The sequence below is a fragment of the Bos taurus genome, chromosome 2 (assembly GCF_002263795.3).
Source record: "Bos taurus isolate L1 Dominette 01449 registration number 42190680 breed Hereford chromosome 2, ARS-UCD2.0, whole genome shotgun sequence".
Taxonomy (NCBI): Eukaryota; Metazoa; Chordata; class Mammalia; order Artiodactyla; family Bovidae; genus Bos; species Bos taurus.
In genome coordinates, this window is record NC_037329.1 from 26,196,902 (window position 1) to 26,222,483 (window position 25,582).

General features: G+C 42.0%; 1 protein-coding gene across 1 annotated transcript in view; it reads right to left on the reverse strand.

Annotated features, from left to right (window-relative positions):
* LOC132342959 (myosin-IIIb-like) overlaps positions 1–18,440 on the reverse strand; it is a 40,143-nt gene extending 21,703 nt beyond the window's left edge. Inside the window, exons 1-6 of the mRNA XM_059878113.1 lie at positions 18,359–18,440; positions 14,155–14,338; positions 13,095–13,229; positions 2,989–3,093; positions 2,654–2,753; positions 366–442 (exon numbers count right to left, since the gene is read on the reverse strand). Of these exons, the coding sequence (XP_059734096.1) occupies positions 366–442; positions 2,654–2,753; positions 2,989–3,093; positions 13,095–13,229; positions 14,155–14,301 (564 nt within the window). The 5' untranslated portion in view covers positions 14,302–14,338; positions 18,359–18,440. The remainder of the gene's footprint in view (positions 1–365; positions 443–2,653; positions 2,754–2,988; positions 3,094–13,094; positions 13,230–14,154; positions 14,339–18,358) is intronic.
* Between the last annotated feature and the right edge of the window lie 7,142 nt (positions 18,441–25,582).

Consider the following 25,582-nt stretch of genomic DNA (forward strand, 5'->3'; position numbering starts at 1 on the left):
GGAACTGAAATCTGTCTCTTCATTGAGCCATGTGTCACTGGGTCTGCCTCTATCCAGGGAAGGTGACCTCTGCTAATTTACACAATGGTGGGATGAACTTGCCAAGCCATGACCCTTGGAGAACATGGCGTCTTCTGGAGGAGGCCTTTTTTCTAACTGCCTGAAGGTATTCTATGGGCCTCTGTCACTTAGTCCTGAGATTAAGTGTCATCACTCTCACCCACCAAATCAGAACTCCCACAGTTCAATGAGGATAAAGGATTTCCTTCTTGCTGAAAGTTTTGTGAAGTGTGTGACTTTCCCATAAAAAAGGCATAGTACCAAGGCTTTCAACAAATACACAGAAATAGATGCCCTCTGCTCACCTCAGGGGCCATCCAGAATGGGGTGCCAACAGATGTGTTTCTCCGTAGACGTGTACTGGTGAGTTGAGCTGAGACACCTACAAGAAAAGCGTGTCATAATTCAGCAGCGAGCAGACGATGCTAGACCAGGGCTTGCAAACTTCTTCCATAGAGGGTCAGACAGCAAATATCTTAGGCTTCGTGAGCTTAAGGCTCTGTTGCAACTACTCAACTCTGCAAAAGCAGCTCAGATAACACAAAAGCAAATGAGAGTGGTTGTGTTTTCGCAAAAATTTATTTAGGGATGCATATCATTTTCACGTATCATACTCTTTTTTGATTTTTTCCCCAACTGTTAAAAAATATAAAAATCCTTCTTAGTTCATAGGGTGAACAAAAATGGGACACAGGTCAGACTTGGCTCACAGGCTGTAGTTATGAGCACTGTAGGTATGAGCATTTATCACTCTGTCTAAATCACTAGGATATTTTTTTTTCTAGTGAATATTTCTATCCGTACTGCTGCAAAATTGGAATCAAAAGAAAGCATCGAGAACTAGGATTAACCCCAAATACCTTCCTACTATATTTCCAAAATATTTCAGGTGATATCTAAAAATGGTGCTTCATTTGATGGAGGAAGAAAATTGGCATGTATTATCTATAATTGAACATCAGTGTAGACGTAAAAAATTTTCAGTGCTTTATCTTACCTAGAAGGCTGGAAACCTGTCAAGAAAAATACACTTGTCAAATGGAAAAAGAAATAGACCAAGACTATTATTATCTAGGGCTCAATGTTGAGGACTTGAATTTTAATATAATTCCCATGTACTTTGTTTTAGTCTTTGGTCAGTTCTCTTTTTCATGCCACAACAGATATAAAGGTGAATTGGATTAGCAGTCAGAAGCCCTGTTTCCCATAGCAATTATGCCTTTTCCTATTAGACCTCAAGCAGACAACCTCACAATGAGTCTCAGTTTTCTCACCTTTAAACTGGGGACAATACTGCTCATTACACCTAACACAAAGAGCTCTTAAACCTCAAGTAAGGGAACAACTGTGAAAATGACATAAATTTTGAAAATGAAAAGCATTTGTAAAATGGAAAGCATTTTACAAATATAAGGTACTGTTTTATACCAAGCAGAAATCTACCACAGCCCTTAAGACAATGACAATAGTTGCCACTAATGTTGTCAATAAGAACTAAAAAACTTGGATACATGTGCTCATCAGGAAAGAACATATCTTTAAGAACATTAGGCATAGATTTGCCAACTACCATGGGTTGTTTTTTGAGGGTAGTTTCACTAACTGCTTACATTCTTTACTCTTTATTAGGAAGCCAGAGAGGGTTCTTTAAACTCTATTTAAACACCCTAAAATTTTTCTTTGCTTTTTTAAAAAACAGACCAATTACTTAGTGCAATTTCATTTATCTTTGAGTAATTTCTTCTGAGCAAATGATTCACTGATACATTTTAACACTAAATTCTTTCTTACCAATAAAGCAATGAACATACAAAATCATCTTTTCTCCTCCTATGCTGACACTGAAAAAGAACATTTTAAAAAGTGCTTCTGTAAATGTTTTCTCATTATTTATAGCAGTCATGCTGAAGGACTAACTGTTGTTAAATTCATTTAGAAGATTAAACCATTTGATAAACTTAAAAAGGAAAATCAAATGGTTTGTTGGATTCAATACAAGGAGTGTTGTAAGGAGATATTAATAGTTCTCTGGCCTTAGGTGATATAACTCTGTTTCCTCTCACCCTTCCATTTCTTGTTAATGTTTCCAGTTCAACCAGCCTCACATGTAGCAGCAATAATCACAATTTAAAGGATGTTAGTTTCCAGACCCAAAGGAGTATTTTACCTTCTGCTCACAGGGAATTAGTATGCCTGAGGCTAGAGAAAGTCATTTAAAAGACCAAACGGTTTTCTCTTTTCATATGCAAAAGAATAATAGACAAAATGTAAATTATAGACAATTGCCCTGAGTTGTGAAATCCTTCGCAACAAACCAAAGTTTTTCCCATCAAATTTTTCTTTTGAAACACTTTCATATTCTCTCTTTAATAAAATTGCTTCTAAAGCTGAAAATAGATTAACAAACAGCATCTCCTAGGGTGATCCATCTGGTGAACCCCGCTCCCCACCCCGACTCTCCAGCCTGTGCGTCACTGGAAAGGCCCTCAGCCTTTGGTGTAGAAGAGAGGCCCCGGTCTTCTGAGATCACAATAAATGGCTGCCTTTGGCTAAACTGCACACATCAAGAAAACAAACGACAAGCCGTCATTACCAAAGTCAACGAGCTTAACTCCTCCTTCTGTTGTCAGAAGAATGTTATTCCCCTTGACATCACGGTGGATGATTCGGTTATTGTGCAAATGCTGAAGGCCCTTCATGGAGTCCCATCGCCACCAAACAACAGGAAAGAGAAAAGGAAAATTTGCAACGGTTAGTTTTAAACAATTACCCTACTATTAAAATCTAATCAAAGTCCATATTAGGCTACACCTCCCTGCTGTTAATACACCTTGCATATTATAGAGCAGTTTCCCCTTGTTAGTATGCTGTGGGGAGCCAACCAATGACAAACTGCCCCCTCGACCCCACCTTGAAGGACGTCCTTACCAAGAGGGCCCCATATAAGATGTATGAGATCACTGCTTCGTCCAACCGCTGGTTGCACCTAAGTAGACTTTTGACAAGCTCGGTGACTGAGCCCCCATTACACAGCTGCAAGAGGAGGTGCCGGGGAGAGAGACAGCAGGAGCATACATACAAAAAGAAAAGAAAAAAGACATTAGGAAAAGCCCACCAATTACCGACCTCAAGTAGTAAATTTGCAAATCACAAAACTCTAGGTTGGAACAATGAAACTTCACATTTCCATTGCACAAATCTAGTTCTCTGTGTGTATGTGTTTGTGTATATTTATTCAAGGTGATGACTTATGATTGAAAATACAAGTCCAAAAAAGTTGACTTCTTTCTCAAGTTAAATAGCAAAGCACAAGACATTATTTAGACATTAAAAAGAGAATGCATATAATAATCATGGTGAGTTGTTATTGGAAATTTTACATGAATACTGTCTGTTTAAACACACACACACACACACATGCAGTTTGAAGGAAAGACAAAGTCAAGATGAATGCCCTTGATTCTTGGGAGGGGATAAATTTTATTTCAAATCTTGTCTCCAGTGCTGGCACTGCAGACACCAGACGCCCAACCAGCAGCTCTTTCTAGAGTTGCTACTGCATGTCAGATTTATGGAATGGAGCCGCATCATATGTTCATTTAACCTTTTCATATTCAACTTTAGAAGCTCAGCAACTTTATGCTCTTTTTTTCCCCTATAATTAAAAACATTCTAAAAGTACAGCTTTCATATTTGCTCTCTGTTATAGAATATACCGAGATTTTAGATACATAAACTAGGCATATTATTTTTTCACAGCAACTTAAGGGTTTTCAAGGATAATTTTGACTAAATGCAGAAGGCAATGTGTAGGTTTGGGTGTGCTATATGCCATTTTAAATCAAGGGTTCTTAAGTGGTTTGAGCAGGGCTTGTATATACCTTGAAACTGTAGGCAGCATGTTGTATATTCATCTTGTACTTTCCTGCTGAGAAAATTCACAGCTTTTGTCAGATGTGCAGAGCCATCCTTGTCCATATAAAGTCAAGACCCTGATTTAGAGACCTAGGTTTCCTCCTGGCACTTTGTGTGTAATTTGAGAAAGAGTTAACTAGTGAACAGTGGGCGTCCCCTGGTTGTGGCTGCTTGAGTCAACTGGCTTTTTGTAAGCAAGGCAATCTGAGGGAGCACAGATTAGCACCTTTCCTAAAAGAAGACACTCTTTATCAAGGGAATAGTACATTAAGATCTATTTGACTCTAATTACAAACATTTGCAAGGTTTTAATAAATGGTGAGGAAATGTTTTTGTTTGATGAATGTATCTCTTCTTGCTACATACATGGCAGATACCTTGCCCACACATTAAGAATCAAGATAAGCTGAAACTTATCTGAATCTGCCCATGTTTTAAAAAACTTAAGCTGAATCTGCCCATGTTTTTACCATGTAAGTTGCTCACAAACACTATTCAACTAAAAATCCAATATAGAATTGTTTGTGGGGGCTGAGTCGCTTCTGACTCTTTACGACTCCATGGACTGCAGCCCGCCAGGCTCCTCTGTCCATGGGATTCTGAAGGCAAGAACACTGGAGTCAGTTGCCATGCCTCCTCTATGTGATCTTCCCAACCCAGGGACCAAAACCTCATCTCCTGCATCTTCTGCAGTGGCAGGCAGTTTCTTTACCACTAGTGCCACCTGGGAAGCCCCAGTATAGAATTAGGAATCTTTAATAAAACTATGATAAATCACTATCTCTCAGAAAGGATTCCCTCCTGAATCCTTGAACACTGAATCCTGAACAGTGAAATGCACTGAAGGCTATAGTGGTCTGGGATTTTATAAGTGTCCTCAGAATCCTCTCTCCACCAATGTTTGGTGTAACTTGCTAAATCAACACCAACATTTCTCATGACCATAATATTGAGTACCAGCGTAATTTCTTCCAAAGGATTCCACATTCTTTTTATTTCAACTATGTCTTAACATAACCCTGAAGGGCACATAACATTCAATGTTCAATCTAATATTCTCTTGAAAAGTGAATGCATTTTCAGTGTCATGATTCATAGAAGAATCTTAAAAGCTAAACTTTCAATAAACATAAAACAATTTTCTCAGGACTCCTCCAATTAGATTTTACATTTCAAGGGAACAAAAACAGGAAAACTGAACATAGAGTCAAATGATGATCATGTAAGAATGCAGAACATGACAGAAGGGATGTTTTGGACCCACAAAAAAAAGTCCTTCCGAGGCTGATGGCATAGAGCTTGGAGAGCTTGAGAGAGTAAGATTAGGGTGGGGATGCTCCCTTTTGGAAGTGGGAGTTGTATAAAGGAATAATGATGATGAAACTACTTCATATGAACCTCTTTTATTCAGAAATGTGCAGGGAGACCTCCTCACAGGAGCCTCATGCCAACAAAGCAGTGTCCACGCTGTACAAGATCCACCAAGCCTGGGATTCTAACTGTCCCTACACCTGACCTGCCTCCTGAGAAGGCTGTATGCAGGACAAAAAGCAACAGTTAGAACCAGACATGGAACAACGGACTGGTTCCAAATTGAGAAAGGAGTACATCAAGGCTGTATATTGTCACCTGCTTATTTAACTTCTATGCAGAATACATCATGCGAATGTCAGGCTGGATGAAGCACAAGCTGGAATCAAGATTGCTGGGAGAAATATCAACAACTTCGGATATGCAGATGATACCACTTTAATGGCTGAAAGCGAAGAGGAATTTAAGAGCCTCTTGATAAAGGTTAAAGAGGAGAGTGAAAAAGCTGGCTTAAAACTCAGCATTCAAAAAACTAAGATCATGGCATCTGGTCCCATCATGTCATGGCAAATAGGTGGGGAAACAATGGAAACCGTGACATTTTCTTGGGCTCCAAAATCACTGTGGATGGTGATTGCAGCCATGAAATTAAAATATGTTTGTTCCTTGGAAGAAAAGCAATGACAAACCTAGACAGTGTATTAAAAAGCAGAGACATTACTTTGCCAACAAAGGTCAGTATAGTCAAAGCCATGGATTTTCCAGTAGTCATGTATGGATGTGAGAGTTGGACCATAAAAAAGGCTGAGCACCAAAGAATCGATGCCTTTGAACTGTGGTGTTGGAGAAGACTCTTGAGAGTCCCTTGGACATCAAGGAGACCAAACCAGTCAATCCTAAAGAAAATCAACCCTGAATATTCATCAGGAGGACTAATGCTGAAACTCCAATACTTTGGCCACCTGATGTGAAGAGCCTACTCATTGCAAAAGATCCTGATGTTGGGAAAGATTGAGGGCAAGAGGAGAAGGGAGTGACAGAGGATGAGATGTTTGGATGGCACCACTGACTCAATGGACATGAGTTTGAACAAATTCCAAAAGACAGTGAAGGACAGGGAAGCCTGGCGTGCTGCAGTTCATGGGGCTGCAAATAGTCGAACATGACTTAGGGACTGAACAATAACAACAGCCTGCTCATGACTTGCAAGAGATTTAGAACTTGATGCTGCACTGGCAACAAGGTCAAGGCTAGAGTTTGAATGAAAAGGAGAGACAGGGAAGACCCCATGATAAGGAGTATCAGGGACCTAAGACACAGGGAGATACCAAAGGCAGACAGTAGGAGGACTCAGGGTCATCACACGGTTGGAGTGTGGTCTCATTGCCATACATGTCAGATGCCATGAGCATCTGCTGTATTCAGATTGAAATGTCACCCCAGAGAAGGACAGGAACAGGGAAAAAGAAAACCATTTAAAAGCTAAGTCCTTATCCAAGTGACTAAGCTTTGAGCTGGATTGTGAAAATGGGAAACAAATTCCCCAAACTTGTCCCTTTCCAAAGAAGTACTCAGCTGACTACGTTTAACAGGATGAGTTCAAATCAACTATTTCCTCTAGGCAGGCTGGGGGCTCAAGAACAATGTTAGGTTTAGCTATTGAAAAGAAAGTGACCTTTTGGTTCTCAGTCATTTGTAACTGTCCAGTTTGTGTCACTCAATCATGAACACTGTCCCTGCACTCAAAGAGCTCAACACCAGAAATGGACACGTGAGTAATGAGTGGCAGGTGGAAGTGGAGTATGCCCAGGGGTATGGTGGCACTGAAGAGGGAAGGGTGACCTCTGCCATGCCAGGGTAGAGAGGGAACAGTCTGCTCTTCCTGGAGGATGTAACACATACAATGAATCTGAAGGACAAACGAGCTTATGGCAGGTGAACAAGAAGAGAGTCCTTGGAAAAGGGACACCGTGTGCAAGGAAGGGAGCACAAAAGAATGAGATGGGTGGGAGTGTTTCTATTTGCCGGTCCATCTACGTGCGTGTGTGTGTCTCTGTCTGTGTGTCTGAATTCTACGTACTCTGCCTCTGTTGGGACAAAGGGACAGAACCTAGCACAGAGAGATGGAGAAGTAGAAAGGGGGACAGGGGATGCAGGCGTGCCCTGCCAAAGTGTGTGGACTTAATGCACACGAATTACGATACCATAGTATACCATTGGATAGGAGTGGTAAGCTAGCAACAGGTTTTAGACAGGAAGTCTGTTCAGATTTCTAGAAAGACCTTGGTAGCAGATTGGAGGGTGGACAGAACAGGAAGACAAAGGGAGCTAGACACCTGTCAGGAATATTGAAGCAATCAAGAGAAGCAAGGTCAATAAGTCAAGAGTCCTGAGGACAAAGAATCAGGGACAGATACAGAGTGGGTGTTGGGGGGTGGTGCTTTTATAAGATAGCATTGACACGAATTTTTGACCAGTTGGATAGAGAAAGTTAAGAGACAGAGTCTAGGGATCTTGTGAGAATATCAATAAAGTTCTTTGATCCTCTAAAGCCAAAGCAGTAATAGACACGCAAAGCACTGCCACACCTTCATCAGAACCACTTCTCAGTCTGGCTTCCATCTCAGGGAGGCACACGCTTTATTGAATTGCAAGTGCACTATTAAAATTCTACCCAGAGAACATTTAAATTAAATACTGGGTGATGATCCAAGCTAACTCAACCCTGGAATTTTCCCCTGAAACCTCATTTTAGTCTCTCTCCTGCCCTACTTTCAATCTGGCCATTTCTGGAACAAGAGCCTATTTGGTGGCATTTTAGATGGGTAGCCAACTTACAAACTTTCTTTATAGCTCTAGAACCTACGGATGGATTAAAAGCAGCCATTTTGTCAGCAGGATCAAAACTCAGCTGTAGATTTAAGAACAACAATAGAATCTGACTCAGTTGGTGCCTTTTGTTCGCTAAATGTCAGAGTTTAAGAGCTGTCTGATTTCTTGTGGCTCAAAGAAACATATAATTAAACGGCTCAGGGTACCTTTAGAGGAAGCAGTCCTGTGAAGCTGATAAGCCCACTAGCAAGGTTTTAAAGGGCAGCCTGTGGGTTACAGGGAAAGGACTTAGGGTACTTGGATATAAAAAAGGAAAGCAGGTACACACTGACAATTGTCTAATCAGAGTAAATATTCAGTGAAATGGACTGAACACTTTAAAAGCATGACAAGGGAACTATATTTAAATGCATCAAATAATATAATCCTCTTAAAGCTGTAAGGAGGCAGCCAAGCTTCCTACTTCACCCACCCCTGAGGGTTGGCACCTGCAGCCTTTTATTCCCGCCCACGCTGCCAGCCATCAGACTCAAATACAGAGGTAGGTCTGCATCCCTGCGTTCCTCCCTATGCCCTCAGCATTCAGGAAATGTGGCAGCTGGATGCATGTTGAATTTAATGAGCGTTTCGCTCCAAACCAAGAAAAACAGAAAAATCATTTACATTCCACATCTATTTTCCAAAACATCGTTGAATATTGATTCAATCACAGTATGTGCGTTTGCTAAGATGGTCGTAATTTCAAGCAATAAAATGTTCCTTGCTCCATAAGCCATCAACTTTCCTCTACATTATTAAAGAATGACCCATGCAACACAATCACCAGACCTTTATTCTAGTTGAAACTCTAACCTTCAAGTAGATCCTGTACTGGCATGTTGATTTGCCCTAAGAGGACAGAAATAGGAGGAATTTATTTTCAGTGCTTTTTGGTTCAGTGGATTTGATCTTTCAAGGGTGTTAGGTTCTACAGAGGGCATAAAGCAAAAGGCGAGGATTATCAAAATTACTCTTGAAGATGCCTTAGGGAGCACCATGTTAGACAATGTCCACCTCTCAGGAAGGCCAAGCAACATAGTTTTCCTCCACAGCATTGGGAGACATGTGTTTTTTACTGATACAAAGTGAAGTCACTGTCTTGCCCCTACAAGAATGAAAACAATGTCACTTGAAACCATGGAGTTCCAGTCAGGGTGGGCTGGGAGGAAGATGCTCACACCGCGAGAGGCAGGAGGGCCCCAAGACCCCCACCTCCTATTTCAGCCTCTCTCCAGAGCACATCGTAGATTCGTTGGGTAGGCAGAATCACTCCAACACTTCAGCTTCTTAGGCCCTCTTGTTTTTGCTGAATAAAGATAGCACATGAATATAGGGTGCAACTCAGCTGCATTTCCAAGTTCTTGCCTTCTCCACTCCCAAATGTTCTGTACTTTCCTTCTGACCCCCAGGCACTCCAATGACTCTCATTCTAGAATCCAGCCAGAAACTGTCATTGGAGTCAGTGTTCTGTGCTCCAGGGCTTTCTAACCATCTCTGGCCAATCAAAACATGGTTCAGACCATTAGGGTTCCACTATGACCCTGACTTATTAACATGATAACCTTGACTCATGCCACTCATTCCAATGGGTGGAAATGCTTTAAGGTGGTAACTTGCAATATAATGGGGCTTAGACTGGACTTTCTAGGGCCTTAAATAAATAAATGCAAAATCTGAACAGAGGTATCATTTCCCCCCACTTTGGCTTAGATACTGAACTTACACATAGATCTTTGAGAGGAAAAACAGGTTTCAAATAATTCTTTTATTTGGTTTTAAAATATAAGGAGTATTTTTTTAGTTTACATTGTCACTAGCACTCTAAACGCTCAACTATTTCTTTTAAGTTGAACATATTATTTGAGCATAAATAGTATTTACCAGTGGAAAGTTTTATACCAAAGGAAAACAGAAAAAAATATATTTCATGTCTTAGCAAATACTAGGCATTTTGTCTGAATATGGAGCTTTTCTTAAAGGTCTAATTTCTTATTATGTTTCATTTAGGTGAGAGATAATACAACTTGTAGATTTTCTGAATTTAACATTAACTAGGATAAAACTTATTCACAAATTATCCAAAAGATTATTATGTATGTTTGTCTCCATATCTTTCTCCTATAGTAGTTGTCTGTCACTGAGGAAAGCTTTGGTTTGCTTTCTGGTAACAATTAGTACTTAATTTCAGAAATGACATTTTTATTTGCTCTTGTTTTCAGAGTTGTGGTGATTTAGGAGGGTTATTAATAACAGTTTTCTATCCTCAAGAATTGCTTTGCGGAATAGCTTCTCACGGTTCCTTTCATCATATTCAGCAAGGAAAGAGCAAAGGCAATATAAATTTAATCTCAATATACAGGATGAAGGGAGCAATATTAAACAGACCATAATTTTATTATGCAAGTTTCCTAAAGCACTCATTAAAAAGCTATAGGCGGCGCAGCATGGTCAAGGCACTGTGTGGACTGTCATTATCTTCCAGCGGAGGGGGTGTGTGTGTGTGTGTGTGTGTGTGTGTGTGTGTATAATCAGGAACTGCTGCCATTTCAACCAGAGATCCAAAGTCTATTTCCCGGACCTGACAGACAGCATCATGGGCAGCAGCAACACAGAATGGGAGAAAAGCGAAGTGCAATCCTTCTCTAGTTCTGCCGTATAACTGGTTATGGGACGGTAGGCATGCCACTCCTTCTCTGGGTCTCTATTCCTCAAGTGAACACTAGGAGAGTGACCTGAAGGAAGACCAAGGTCCCTGCCAGCTCTAGGAGTCCAGGAATCTGTGTCTATAAGCGTACTGGAGGCACTGGACACAGCTAACCCAGGAGCCTGGCGTGGATGGCCCATTCCTAGACAGAAAAGACTGAGGATGTCTGGTTCCCCGTGCCATCAGCTTGGGCATGGACCAACAGAACCCGCAAAAGGTATAATATCTGCATACTGTATTGCCGAGGCATGAATAATTCAGTGTGCCAGGGCAACCTCATTATCTGTGCTTAGTCACCCAGAAAAAGCAAGCGACAGTCCGCGGGGGAGTATTTGCACAAGATCCAGTTCACAGTTCTGAGCTCCTTCTCATCTTTCAAGGCCAGGTGCAGCCCCTTCGGGCTGCCTCAGCTGTGCCTGAGGGGCTAACATTCAGTCACTCCTCATGGGGAAGAGCACTTATTCTCCAGGTGGTGGCAGGTCTGAGCAGCCTACCTACCCACTCGTCAAATGGAGGGGGGGACAGTCCCTTTTCAGGCTCTGGAAAACCCCTGGAAGGTCCAGTTTTCTATATCTGAATGCAGAGTCTTTTTAAGTTGGGGTAAAATGAAAAGAAACTAGAACTTCTTGGTCACTGTACTTATATTATTAAATGATAATCAAGTTTAAAACATTGAGATCTTACAGAGTTTAAGAAGAATATAACCCTAGAGACATTAGAAATTATTATTTCAGAGATCCTAGAAGTATTACTTTCCATATTGCACGAGAATAAGCATTTAAAAATTAATGTTATGAATATTCTAGAGCTTTGTACACAGGATAAAATCTGTAATATTCCCAGGGAAGGAGTGGGGGATAATAAAATCCAAAAGATGATACTATGAGAACATGCTATGTGACGTAACCAATCAACTAAACAGAAAAAGATGATTTCTAAAAACCAAAATCCCTTACATCTTTATATTCTGAAGAGCGCAACTAGTGTGATAGAAATGTTCCTTGCAGATTATCCCATCTAAATACAACAAATGAATTTCTCATACATGGTTGCTACGGCATCCAGTATATATTGTCTCATGACCAGGCCCTCCCAGAGCCAGATGGGAGGTTTTCAACAAAAGACCCCAGACGGTGAATCCAGGACTGACCTCCCCTTTGTTGCTTCTCTCTTAAAGCTTTCACACCTGTCCCCACACTCCTGGATCACACGTGTGACCTCAGGCACGGAGGCTGGTTCAGAGGGGTGGAGTCTAGGACAGATGAGGGTGGGCCTCGTGAGCACGAGGCAATACAACAGACCTGTCCTAATATACTGACTTCACATGCTGTCACTGCGTTGTTGCCATGTTAGTCCCACGGACGAACTGTATTTGCAGGGAATGGACTCTTTTGCACCCAGTTACACACATTCATTAACAAGGGAGAAAGAAGGGCAAGACTATAGAGGATACAGTGATGCTGGCTTCAGACTGTCTCTTCAAAGCAGATGTGGCCAGGAATATCAGCTGCTCCCTGCTCCCAAGTCTCAGAGGCAACTCTCACCAGGAATTGTGCCTAGCTACAGGAAACTTCCTCCCCCAAGGCCACATGCCCACCCAGGGTGGCATGCACCCAGTGATTGGTTGATGCAAAGATAAAATACAGGACGACCCTATAAGAGCATCCCAGGTCTTCTTCTCCCTGAGGATGGGCTGAGGCCTCTGTTGCACCTACACTGATGTTTCCTATCTCTCTTGTCCAATCCCACCTTCCGTCCAGGTCTAGCCCCCAAAAGAGGAACTCTCCAATAACCTTCCATACACAACTGTCAGAGTTTATTTTCAGGAAATCCAACCTGAGATGAGGATTAATGGCCATGAATGGGCTGATTCAAATTTGGCAAGCAAGTAAACCTTGGGTTAACAACTTTTGAAAATGAGCTGCAATCAGTTGGAACATGTTTTCTGTGAAATTTTCCCAGCCTGGAGTAGAAAATAACCTTTTCCAACTGTATTTTTATATTCATTGTATTAGAAAAAAAGATTGTTAAAACCTCAGAAGCAGAGAAACATGCACATTTTCAGCACACAGCCTACCTGTAAGAATGTAGAGAATACCACATCTGGTAAGGTACCTGTGTATGCAGGAGAGATCATTTCCCCTAAATGTGCATCTTATACTATTTAAGCAATAACGAGTCTGCTCACCCCTGCTCTGTCTGAATCGATGGTCACCCAGCGGGAGCCTCTTACCTCCAGGACCAGCCACAGCTGTCCTCCCACACAGTGATCCGCTTTGTAAAACATTCCGTAAAACTTTACAACATTGGGATGATTCGGGAGAAACTGCAAAATGTTGTATTCTGCCTCAATCTCTTCATCCATATCCTATATAGGGGGAAAAATGCATGCTGAATTCAGTATAATGTGTGAGGTAGGGTACAGAACTGATGCCATGATCAGGCAACCCCTTAATAAAGCATATTTAGTCTGCATTTTTTATGTCATCATTACCATATCCTGAAATACCAACTAAAGCCTCCTAGTTGTTAATCAGTAAAATGTCTTCATTATATATCTTTAATAATAATATCATAAATATCTTTTTAAAATTTAAAAATGTCTGAATTTTCAAAGCAATTAAAGAGAAGTAGTGCAAAGGGATCCAACCAGGATACAACACTTATAACCTCACTGTACTAAAGAGTGGACAGCATTGTAAGCTCAGTGTTCAGTGCTCTGAATTATGATGCCAGGCTAAGATGACTGAACACCACAAGTCTGGGCCACTTTGTAACTTACAGAGAGACCAGACTGTGTAAACCTAAAACATCACTCTTAACAAGAGAATAACTGTTGAAGAGCCCTGGGGACTAAAACCAAAACAATAGTAAAATGGACAAAAGGGGAAAGCAAAGGAACTTTTGACCCCAGATGAAGTCCCTTCATTCAGATGGGCTGGACTTCCCTGGTGGCTCAGACAGTAAAGTGTCTGCCTATAATGCGGGAGACCCAGGTTCAATCCCTGGGTTGGGAAGATTCCCTGGAGAAGGAAATGGCAACCCATTCCAGTATTCTTGCCTAGAAAATCCCATGAACGGAGAATCCTGGTAGGCTACAGTCCCTGGGGTTGCAAAGAGTCAGACACGACTGAGCAACTTCACTTCACGTCACTTCATTCAGGAGGGCCAGGGAGTCATAACTCATTTTGGGATATCATGCCAGGTTTCAGTATCTCTAGAAAATCACCCCCAGAATCAAGAAGGAAGTTGAAAACTCAGTGTGCATGAAACCCTATATTGTGGGTACTTACACTGATTGGATCTAGAATTTTTACTGCAGCCAGGCTCCCATCTCTCTTATTAGTCACCTTGTAGACCTTGCCATAGGTGCCTTTACCTATGGTCTCTATAATTTCCCAGGTATCTGTGGGATCTGGAAGTGATTCAAGTCCAAGCATCGTGGCGTTGTAATGAAACAATCCATACAGATGTCTCCTGGTGGGAAGAAAAGCTTGTTATGAGCAAGAGATCACAGGATTAGTGTCAGTGGGCTTTTGAAACAAGAGTATTTTTATTTCTTAACCAGCAATCTTGTGGTACTTTCCTTTTTTTAACTGTCCCCTTGTATTTTAAGAAGACTTTTTTTTTTTTTTAAGAGATTTGAAGCCTCTTTAAGAAATGCGGGTAGTAGATAGAGGGTGGGCAGCATGGCTCTGGAACATCTTCAAAAACACAATCCTAAAAGGGGAGATTATATCCACACAGAAGGAGGGAGTAAAAGGGCCAAAGAGGATGTCCAGTCATGACCAGACAACCTCATTCTAGGTTGCTAGTAGTGGCTGCTGATGCCAGGAAAAAATCTGAAAGTCTCAGGTCTGAGATCTTTACAGCTAAATTATGTAACCTTGATCAGGTCTCTCTGATGGTCACTAGAAACTAGCACCCAGCCTCTGTGTGCAAAGTCTCTGTTAGGAAGAAGGATCTGGTACCTGTACAAACCCCTATGTCCCTGTCCTTTCAGAAAGCTTATGTTAAATCTCCCAGGACTCCCTTGAGTCTCGAAAGGCTGGCTCAAGCATTAATGATTAGGAAATGTGAGGATGTAAAAACAAAGAATAGCTATTGGGCCAAGAAACTGGTAACAACTTAGACTATAAATTCACCACATAGCAGAAACACTAAACTCCCAGTTCGCTGAAAGATACAGATAAAAGCCTGACACACATTTCTGAATTGTTTCTACAGGAAGAAGACCGCAACCAGATGAAAACTGCTGACCATAAGAACAGAGATTCTAGACTGGTTGAAACTAGAAAGCTGATGATGCTTGCAGCTTCACCTTGATCCCAACCAATCCGAGATGCTTGTGCACAAGTCGATCACACACCCTCCCTCACACTGCCTTTAAAAGTCCTTCCCCAAAGCCATCAGGGAGTTCAGGTCTTTGGGGCATCGGCTGTCTATTCTCTTTGGTTGATGTCCTGCAGAAAACATTGAACTTTCTTTCACCACACCCCGCTGTTGGTGGATTGGCTTTGGTGTGAGCAGATAAGAGAACCTAAATTGGATCTGGTAATAGCATCAGTCAGTGCACAGTATCCATTGTCATCCAGGTCTTAGGTCCTGCAAGGATTAGCCAAGCCAGACCCCATCCACACAGCAACAGCCTACTGTGGGAATCACACTGAATGGCTAATCAGAAGCTGCAAGCTCACCCCACCTTAGCAGTATTCTATTTAACAAGGACTTGGCCCTGTAAAATTTAAGTACTTTAAAGTACCAGCAGCAAGCTTGGCAGGCAAACAAAGTCACCCTAGACTGGTCCCATGAAAAAGCTCCTTCAAGTATAGTTACTCCAAGGCTAGAAGAGGGGTCTCAACCCCAGGTTGTTTCTAATCTCAGGAAAGGGGCCATTAGACTCCAACAGGAACAACCACAGCATCCAGTCCCCAGGTGTCCACCTGGAGTGAGCCCTTCTGCCTCATGCTGGGCAATCCAATTTCCACTTCTAATTATTTCCAGACTGCATTCACTCAAGACACAGCCTTTTGACTTGGAACAAAAATTCACTTTTCATCCTTACCCTTCCTGATGGGGGCATTTCAAAGATATTGAAAACCACTGCCAAAACCAAACAAAATCCCAATATCTGTGGTATTGATACTGGGAGGGAATCTGTCTTTCCAGAGTCCACCTGGCAGAAATTTCATGCTCTGAAGGGGTCTCCAACCAGCACCTTGAGAGCCCAGGCCAGGCTCATCCTGGGCTGAGACAATGACCCTAAGAGGTCAGGTTGTCAAACAACTCCTGATTTTCATCTTCTGGTTTCAAGATTCTAATGAACTCTAAGCTTTCCCCTTGGCCAGTGTTTCCCAAAATCCACCTTTCTCAGCACATGTTTCACAATTCTTGCCATATATGTATGTTACCTGTGCTATTAGCTACTAATTTAAATGACTTGCTTTTTTACATAAATAAATGTCTTTTTTTTTTAAATTTTTCTGTTGCCACAGACTGCTGGGAGAAATATCAACAACCTCAGATATACAGATAACACCACCCTAATGGCAAAGAATGAAGAGGAACTAAAGAGCCTCTTGATGAAAGTGAAAGAGGAACAGGAAAAAGCTGGCTTACAACTCAACATTCAAAAAACTAATATCATGGCATCTCATCCCATCACTTCATGGCGAACAGATGAGGAAACAAAGGAAACAGTGACAGATTTTTATTTCTTGGGCTCCAAAATCATAGTGGGCGGTAACTGCAGCCATGAAATTAAAAGATGATTGCTCCTTGGAAGAAAAACTATGACAAACCTAGACATGCTAGAAAGAAGAGAGATCACTTTGCCAACAAAGAGCCATGTAATCAAAGCTATGGTTTTTCCAGTAGGCATGTACGGATGTGAGAGTTGGACCATAAAGAAGGCTGAGCATCAAAGAATTGATGCTTTTGAACTGTGATGTTGGAAAAGACTCTTGAGAGTCCCTTGGACAGCAGGAAGATCAAACCAGTCAATCCTAAAGGAAATCAACCCTGAATATTCATTGGAAGGACTGATGCTAAAGCCGAAGCTCCAATACTTTGGCCACCTGATGAGAAAAGCTGACTCAATGGAAAAGACCCTGATGCTGGGAAAGATTGAAGGCAGGAGGAGAAGGGGACAACAGAGGATGAGATGGTTGGATGGCATCACCAATTCAATGGACATGAGCTTGTGCAAACTCCAGGGAAGCCTGGTGTGCTGCAGTCCATGGTGTCACAAAGAGCTGGACATGACTGAGTGACTGAACAACAATAACAACATGGCGTGTAGGATCTTAGTTCCTCGATCAGGGATCAAACCCACACCCCTGGCAATGGAAGTCTGGAGTCTTAATCACTGGGAAGTCCCATATATATATCTTTTAAAAGCACTTCATATCCCTACCCTAAATCATTTGCCATATATCAAAATTAACTGTGAAAAGATGATTATACTAAAAGCAACAGTTGTTCAAGCACAGTCAGGGACTGCTGCCCCTGTTCTTTTGGGGAAAAGAAGGAGATCATGGAGTGATGGGGTAGAGTTAAAGACTAGCACAAACTTTCCCCTTAATCTCATCAGAAGACATGAAAAAGAATTAGCAAGTGAACAATTTTGTCACTATGTAATTCACTGTCCTTTATTGCAAGATCCTCAAAACCTCCGAACACCTTGGGAACGGCTCTTCAGCTCAGCTTTTACAAAAGCGAAAGGCGGGATCAACTGGGGATGTTGATTAAGGTCAGACAAGTGGGGATGGGGAGGGTAATGAGATGTGTTTCCTGGAGAGAAGAATCTGGCCCATCGATGTGGGTAGAATTACTTTATACTCACCAGGACAGGCCCTGTTTCTCCACTTGCATCTGGGCTCAGCGCCACTGACAGAGGTACTGAGCCAAAATGCCTGCACGATCCAGGCCCTGCCCTGCCCAGCCCCAAGATCTGCCTAGCAACGCATCTCTCTGGGCCTCAGTTTCCTCACTGGCATGGTGGGGCTGCTTCTGCCACCCACTCCACATTGTGCCTATGAGTCTAAGAGGATGAAGACAGAATGAAGTGAACGTGGTGACTGCCGACCAGTGACAGTCGCCGTCACAAAGGCTCAGCACCATGTTCTGCCTCAGCAGAGGCAGCACAGCTTCTTGCTCTGTTCTATTTTACCCTCAGCCACAAACCAAATGAGAACCAAATTTGCTCTGCTCCAAAATGGCAACCCACTCCAGTATTCTTGCCTGGAGAATCCCAGGGATGGGGGATCCTGGTGGGCTGCCGTCTATGGGGTCGCACAGAGTCAGACACGACTGAGGCGACTTAGCAGCAGCAGTAGCAATCAGTTATCAGTTTCCAACAAATGGCAAGAATTCGGTGTGCGCAAGTGAAATGAAATCATAGCCCGTGGCAGTGGGAGAGGACCCTGGAAGCCCTCGAATCAAGTGGTTTCCTAATGATTTGGGGCCATGACACCCTTTTGTTAAATTAAATCTTACTTAGGATGCTGATGGATAAGCTGAGAGAAGTGGTGTCCTTCTGGCTGAGCGAGGCTGGGGAACGGGTGCCTGCACTGCGCCTCCCATGGGGGACCAGAGGGAGCACCAATGCCCTGGTCTGCTTGCAGCTGCTGGGTTCAGCACTGAGAGTCCTGTAGCCCGGGAAACCTCAGAACTAGGCAAACCAGGACAGTCTGTCACCTTAGACTCTGGAACCTTCTCTGAGCACTATTAGAAAATCCCTGATTAAGTAGCCTCCACCACCACCATCTCATCCCCTGCTATGGTTAAATTGTAACTTCCTCACACCCCAATTCATATGACTGTGTGTGTGTGTGTTAGTGTGTGTGTGTTAGTCTCAGTCGTGTCCGACTCTTTGCAACCCCACAGACTGTAGACCACCAGGCTCCTCTGTTCATGAGATTTCCCAGGCAAGAATACTGATGTGAGTTGCCATTTCCTTCTCAGAGGATCTTCCCAACCCAGAGATCAAACCTGGGTCTCCTGCATTGCAGATGGATTATTTACTGTCTGAGCCACCAGGGAAGCCTGCCCCAATTCATATATGGTGAAGTCCTAATCTCCAGTACCTCAGAATGTATTTGGAGATAGAGCCTTTAAAGAGGTAATCAAGGTAAAATGAGGTTATGGGGCGTAGGGGTGGGAGGAAGTTAATCCATATGACCAGTGTTCTTTAAAAAAGAGATTAGGGCACAGACACACGGAAGGAAGACTCTGTAACAGAGGGAAGATGGTCATCCTCAAGCCATAGAGAAAGCCCTCAGAAGGAACCAACTTTGCTGACATCTTAGTTTGACTACTAGTCTCCCGAACTTTGAAGAAATAAATTTCTGCTGTTTAAGCCACCCGGTCTGTGGTACTTTGGTATAGGAGTTCTACCTAGCTAACTAATGGGTTTCCCTGGTGGCTCAGTTGGTAAAGAATCTGCCTGCAATGCAGGAGACCTGGGTTCGATCCCTGGGCTGGAAAGATCCCTTGGAAGAGGAAATGGCAACTCACTCCAGTACTCTTGCCTGGAAAATTTGATGGACAGAGGAACCTGGCAGGCTACAGTCCACGGGGTTGCAAAGAGTCAGACTTGACTGAGCAACTAAGCGTGCGCGCGCGCGCACACACACACACACACACACACACACACTAATTTACAGATGAAACTGAAGTCCAGGTTGGTGACAGGACTGTGTCGGGGTAGTACAGGAATGGGAATCCAGGCTTTCCTAATAGAATTAAGGGAATCCTCTGATTAGCAATGGTTCTCTCTGACCGACTGCACCAAATACTGAACAGTTCTGTGAGGGAGATGCTTCCCACATGGAAGCCAAACGCGTCACAGACCTAATAGACAGCGCTCTCTGCGCTCTGCAAAACAAGAAAAACTCACCAGAGGGGATCATCTACAGTCAACACCAGTAATGGGTGAGCGGGAGGCAGACCCCCCAGGTTCCACTGCCACGCCCATCATGTTGACCTGGACATTCGTTCACAGACAAGGTTAAATAAAGGTGCGGCAGAACAGGCACACATTAATAGGCTTGCCAGTCTGCTCTCTTTAAAATCAATACCGACTCTATAAACTCTCTGATGATTGATTAAACAGCCAGCCCAAACAGTGGCTGCTTATACAGCCCCATAAAGGTGGTGATAATCTGCTCGGGGAGGCAGCCCCACAGACAGCTGAAAAGCTGCTCCTGGCCAGAATGTTAACCTTGGTGGGTAGATGGTGCTTCTGCCTATGTCTGTGCCTAGAGCCTCACATAATTAGCCAGGAGTGACCAAAGAAGGGTCAGGAGCAGTTTGGAGTAAGAGGGATGAACGTGGGACTGCAGTTTCCTGAGTCCCCACCATGAGGTCTCCATCATTTATTCAAACACAGAATTCAAGAGTGACCTCAGGAGATTTGGCTTCCCTGGGAACTCAGCTGGTAAAGAATCTGCCTGCAATGTAGGAGACCCCAGTTCAATTCCTGGGTCAGGAAGATCCCCTGGAGAAGCAATAGGCTACACACTCCAGTATTCTTGGACTTCCCTGGTGGCTCAGCTGGTAAAGAATCTGCCTGCAATGCTGGAGACCTGGGTTCGATCCCTGGGCTGGAAAGATCCCCTGGAGAAGGGAACACCTATGCACTCCAGTATTCTGGCCTGGAGAATTCCATGGACTGTGTAGGTCATGGGGTTGCAAAGAGTTGGACATGACTGAAGACTTTCACTTCACTCAGGAGACTTGAAGTCTCAAGTTACATGGGTTGTTCTCAATGCAAAACAAATAGAAGGACAAATCTATCTGGGAGGATGTGAGTGATGGCATTTTTCAGCATAAGACGGGTTCATTCAGTTTACACCCCAATTCATATTTCTTATGGACCTGGACATGTCTGGAGTGTGGCTGTTCTAGAGTGAAGACTTGGTGAATACTCTGATTTTTTTATGTAGTAATACTACGGAAGTTGATACCACAAACAGATTTCTGATCAAAGTCACTACTCCCTCAGAGCAAGATTCCCTGTCCCCTCTCTTCCTGCGGCATCCAAACCCTTCCACTATGGGGAAAAGCTATCAGCAAGGCAAGGAGGACATCACTTACAAAAGAAATCTCCATCTAGTACATAAGGGTAACCTAGGTATTAAAGGAATGTTTCCCTACCTTTGCCCATGCATCACAATTAACAAAATATCTAGGATATATCCAACTTCTCATTACTTAAGCCACCAGATAGATAGATAGAAAAGCAGACAGATATTTAATAAGAGACTTTGAACAACGGGGTTTCCCTGTGGCTCAGATGGTGAAGCATCTGCCTGCAATTCAGGAGACCCAGGTTCAATCCCTGGGTCGGGAAGACTCCCCTGGAGAAGGAAATGGCTAACCACTCCAGTACTCTTGCTTGAAAAACTCCATGGACTGTTGCCTGAGGAGCCTGGTAGGTGACAGTCCATGGAATCGCAAAGAGTCGGACACAACTGAGAGACTTCACTTTAAACAACAAGGTCCTACTGTATCTCACAGGGAACTATATTCAGTATCTTGTAATAACCTATAATGAAAAAAATCTGAAAAGAACTCACATAAATATTTATATGTATATGTAACTAAGTCACTTTGCTGTACTCCAGAAACCAAGACAACATTGTAAACCAACCATGCTTCAATAGAAAGAAAAAAGAGACTTTATCTTTGTGGTAACAGAATCCCTTAGAAGTTAAGAACAATAGTCTTTGTTTTGTTTTGTTTTTAGAAGGCAGTCTCCTAGAGTCATAGGCCGTGCCTCTTTGCAGCAGTTGGGAAAGCAGGCTGTCAATAATATTCTTTCTGTTGATAAGTACAAATGGACTGAACACGACCTCTGTTTGCAACTAAGAGCAGGGGCAGGTCTTGCCCCACCGGAGAACAGCTCAGCTCCAGGACCTTCTACCACAAGAGAGGGGCACCTTGCCCAGGTTACACGTCACACTGCAGTGAGGAGTTCCCATGTGGCTGTAAAGTAGTAGCACATCTGCTGCTTTATCTTAGCAGGACTGAATGTCTAAAGACTTCCTGAGGAGTTCTGGTTACAATTATCAGCAGAGGACACACTTTAAAAAATAAGCCAACATATTCCAAGCTTAGGTTGCGGCAAACATTTCACCATAGAGATTTAAATTCCACACATTTTTAGCAATCACAAAGGAAAGTCAGGCATCCTGATAGAAGAACACCCTAAGAAAGAGTGTTGCCAAAAAAATTAAAGCTGAATCGGATCAGACTTCTAGATTACCAATTTACAGGAATAACACAGGTCAGGGCAACATGCTAGACAACACCGTGGGTGTGCAATAAGCAAAATCCAGACTCGGTAAGAAATGCTCCAAGACAAATGACCCAACTTCTTCAAAAAATAAACTGCAAATAAAAATAAATAAACTGAAAGGGAAAACCTCAGGATGAAAAGGTGATTATGACTTATGATACATACCAAATATAAAATAAACTGGATTCACAAAAAAAAAACTTAAAAAAAATAAGAGTTATGAGATTATTAGGACACTGACTAGTTATTTGATGATATTAAAGACATATTGCTAATTATTTGAGTTATGATAACTATATTTGTGGCTGTAATTTTAGTCCTTTTCTCTTATCAATACATCCTGAAATATTTATAGGTACAACAATAAGCTGTCTGGAAAAATATGAGTGGAAAAAATACAGGGCGTACATGACACAGATTGACCATGGGAGATTATTATTGAAGCTGCGTACATGAGGGCTCATAATCATGTTCTGTTTGTATTTGTATGTTTTTCAATTCCCTATTTTGGAGATTATAAAAAGTTTTAAAACTTCTGTGTAATTAATGTACGTCAGCATACATTCTGATATTCATACACCAGGTCAATCCCACCTCTCCCTGAATCACTTCCTCATAGTGGATGATATTCTATAAAAATGTCTCCTGACAGCTACATGTAAAAGAATGAAGTTAGAATATTCTCTAACACCACAGGGGCTTCCCAGTTGGTGCTTAGTGGTAAAGAAGTCTCCTGCCACTGCAGGAGACATAAGAGATGCTGGTTCGATCCCTGGGTCAGGAAGATCCCCTCGGTAAAGAAATGGCAACTCACTAACACCACACACAAAAAATAAACTCAAAACGTGTTAAAGACCTAAATGTTTGACCAGATATTATAAAACTCTTAGAGGAGAACATAAGTAAAACACTATATGACATAAATCACAACAATATTCTTTTGGATCCATCTCCTAGAATAACGGAAATGAAAACAAAAATCAATAATTGGGACCTAATTAAACTTTAAAAACTTTTGCACAGCAAAGAAAATCGTAAACAAAATGAAAAGACAACCTACAGAGTGGGGGAAAATATTTGCAAATGATGCAACTGACAAGGGATTAATCTCCAAAATATACCAACAGTCATGTAACTCAATTAAAACAAAAACAAAAACAAATAACCCAATCAAACATGGGCAGAAGATCTAAATAAACATTTCTCCAAAGAAGACATACAGATGGCCAAAAGGTACATGACAAGATTCTCAACGCAACTAATTATTAGGGAAATGCAAAGCAAAACTACAATGAGGTATCACCTCACACTGGTCAGAATGGCCATTGTCAAAAAGTCTACAAATAAGAAATGCTGGAGAGTGGGTGAAGAAAAAGAAACTCTCCTACACTATTGGTGAGATTGAAAAACTGGTGTAGCTGTTATGGAAAACAGTATGGCGGTTCCCTAAAAAAACAAAAAAGTGGAATTACCATATGATCCAGTAACCCCACTCCTGGACAGAGAAAAACCATAATTTGAAAAGATACAGGCACTCCATATTCATTATAGTACTATTTACAATAGCCAAGACATGGAAGCAACCTAAATATCCATTGACAGATGAATGAATAAAGAAAATGTGGTATATTTATACAATGGAATATTACTCAGCCATAAAAAAATGAAATAATGCCATTTGCAGCATGGATGCACCTAGAGATAATCATACTAAGTGAAATAAGCCAGACAGAGAAAAACAAATATCATATGATATCACTTATATGTGGAATCTAAAAAAATGATGCAGATGAACTTACATACAAAATAGAAACAGACCCATAGACACAGAAAAAAAAATTATGGTTACCAAAGGCAAAAAGGAGGGAGGGATAAATTCAGGAGTTTGGGATTAACATATACACACTATACACATAAAATAGATAACCAAAAAAACCTACTATATAGCATAGGGTACTATACTCAATATTCTGTAATAACCTATATGGGAAAAGTATCTGAAAAAGAATAGATATATGTTTATGTATAACTGAATCACTTCACTGTATACCTGCAACTAACACAACATTATAAATCTATATTTCAACAAAAATAAATTAATTTTTTTAAGTCTCAAAGTCTTATGTGGGCTAGCACTGGAGTCATTAAGAAATAGTAAACCACCAATATAAGATCAACAATAAAACACTCTGATTCTAAAGCACCCACACTCGTATTGTCCAAAAGTCACCTTTCCAGTCTACCTCTAGGTGACCGAGGCACAGTCAGTCCCCCACAGTGGCTGATGTCCCAGCCCAAACTGCCACTAAATGCAGAACTGTAGTTACGAGAAACTAATGAACCGCTGAATGGCACAGGAAAATCAATAGGCAGAAGAAGGCAAGTGACCTTCTTCTGCCCGTCCAACTCCTGTTCTTTTTTCCTGAAGGAGGAAGAGAGAAAGAACACCAATACACAGACACTGAAATAAAAAGGCTCATCACCAAAAAGATCTGTGATCTTTTTCCTCTGGTCTCTGAAAGAGGACTGCCCAATGGCCTGAAGCTGAATCTGCCCAAGGCTAAATGCAGAGTCACTACCTAGCTGGGTGGGTGGCCCCTAAGCAGCCGGTGAAAGGCCTAGAGGGAAAATGAAGGATAGTCCAAGGTGAGCCTTGGCTTTGGCAATAAAAGGAATCCACAAAACAAATTTCACAGGGTGCCCTTAAAACTGATGTGTTTAGTGAAAAAGAAGGAAACAAACTAGTCCAAAGAAAAACGGTCCTCCTGATAAATTCCCTACTCATTCACCTGTGTCTTTTCAGAGGCCCTATGAGCTGATACACCACAAGGGGTCAAAAGCAAATAGATGAGCTCAATTCTTCCAGGGCTGAAGAGAGCACTAAATATCCTCACTGTGAAGTGGGGCCATTTCTTCCATGTCCTACTGCTCTTGCCTTGTGCTTTTGCCCATCACCTCTGTGGATTAATAAAAAATTAGACTTGGGGTTTCAAGGTGCCTGTACATCAACAATAGGTCATAGATTAGCCCGTGTGTGCTCAGTCACTAAATCGCATCCAACTCTTTGCTCCTCTGTTCATGGGGTTGTCCAGGCAAGAATACTGGAGTGGGGTGCCATTTCCTCCTCTAGGGGATCTTCCTGACTCAGGGATCAAACCCACATCTCCTGTGTCTCTTGCATTAGCAGGTGTAATTCTTTACCACTGAGCCACCTAAGAAGCCCATTGGATTAGCCCAAGTTATTATAAAATTTATCATTTATATACTTCCCATCACTTCATGGGAAATAGATGGGGAAACAGTGGAAACAGTGTCAGACTTTATTTTTGGGGGGCTCCAAAATCACTGCAGATGGTGACTGCAGCCATGAAATTAAAAGACGCTTACTCCTTGGAAGGAAAGTTATGACCAATCTACAT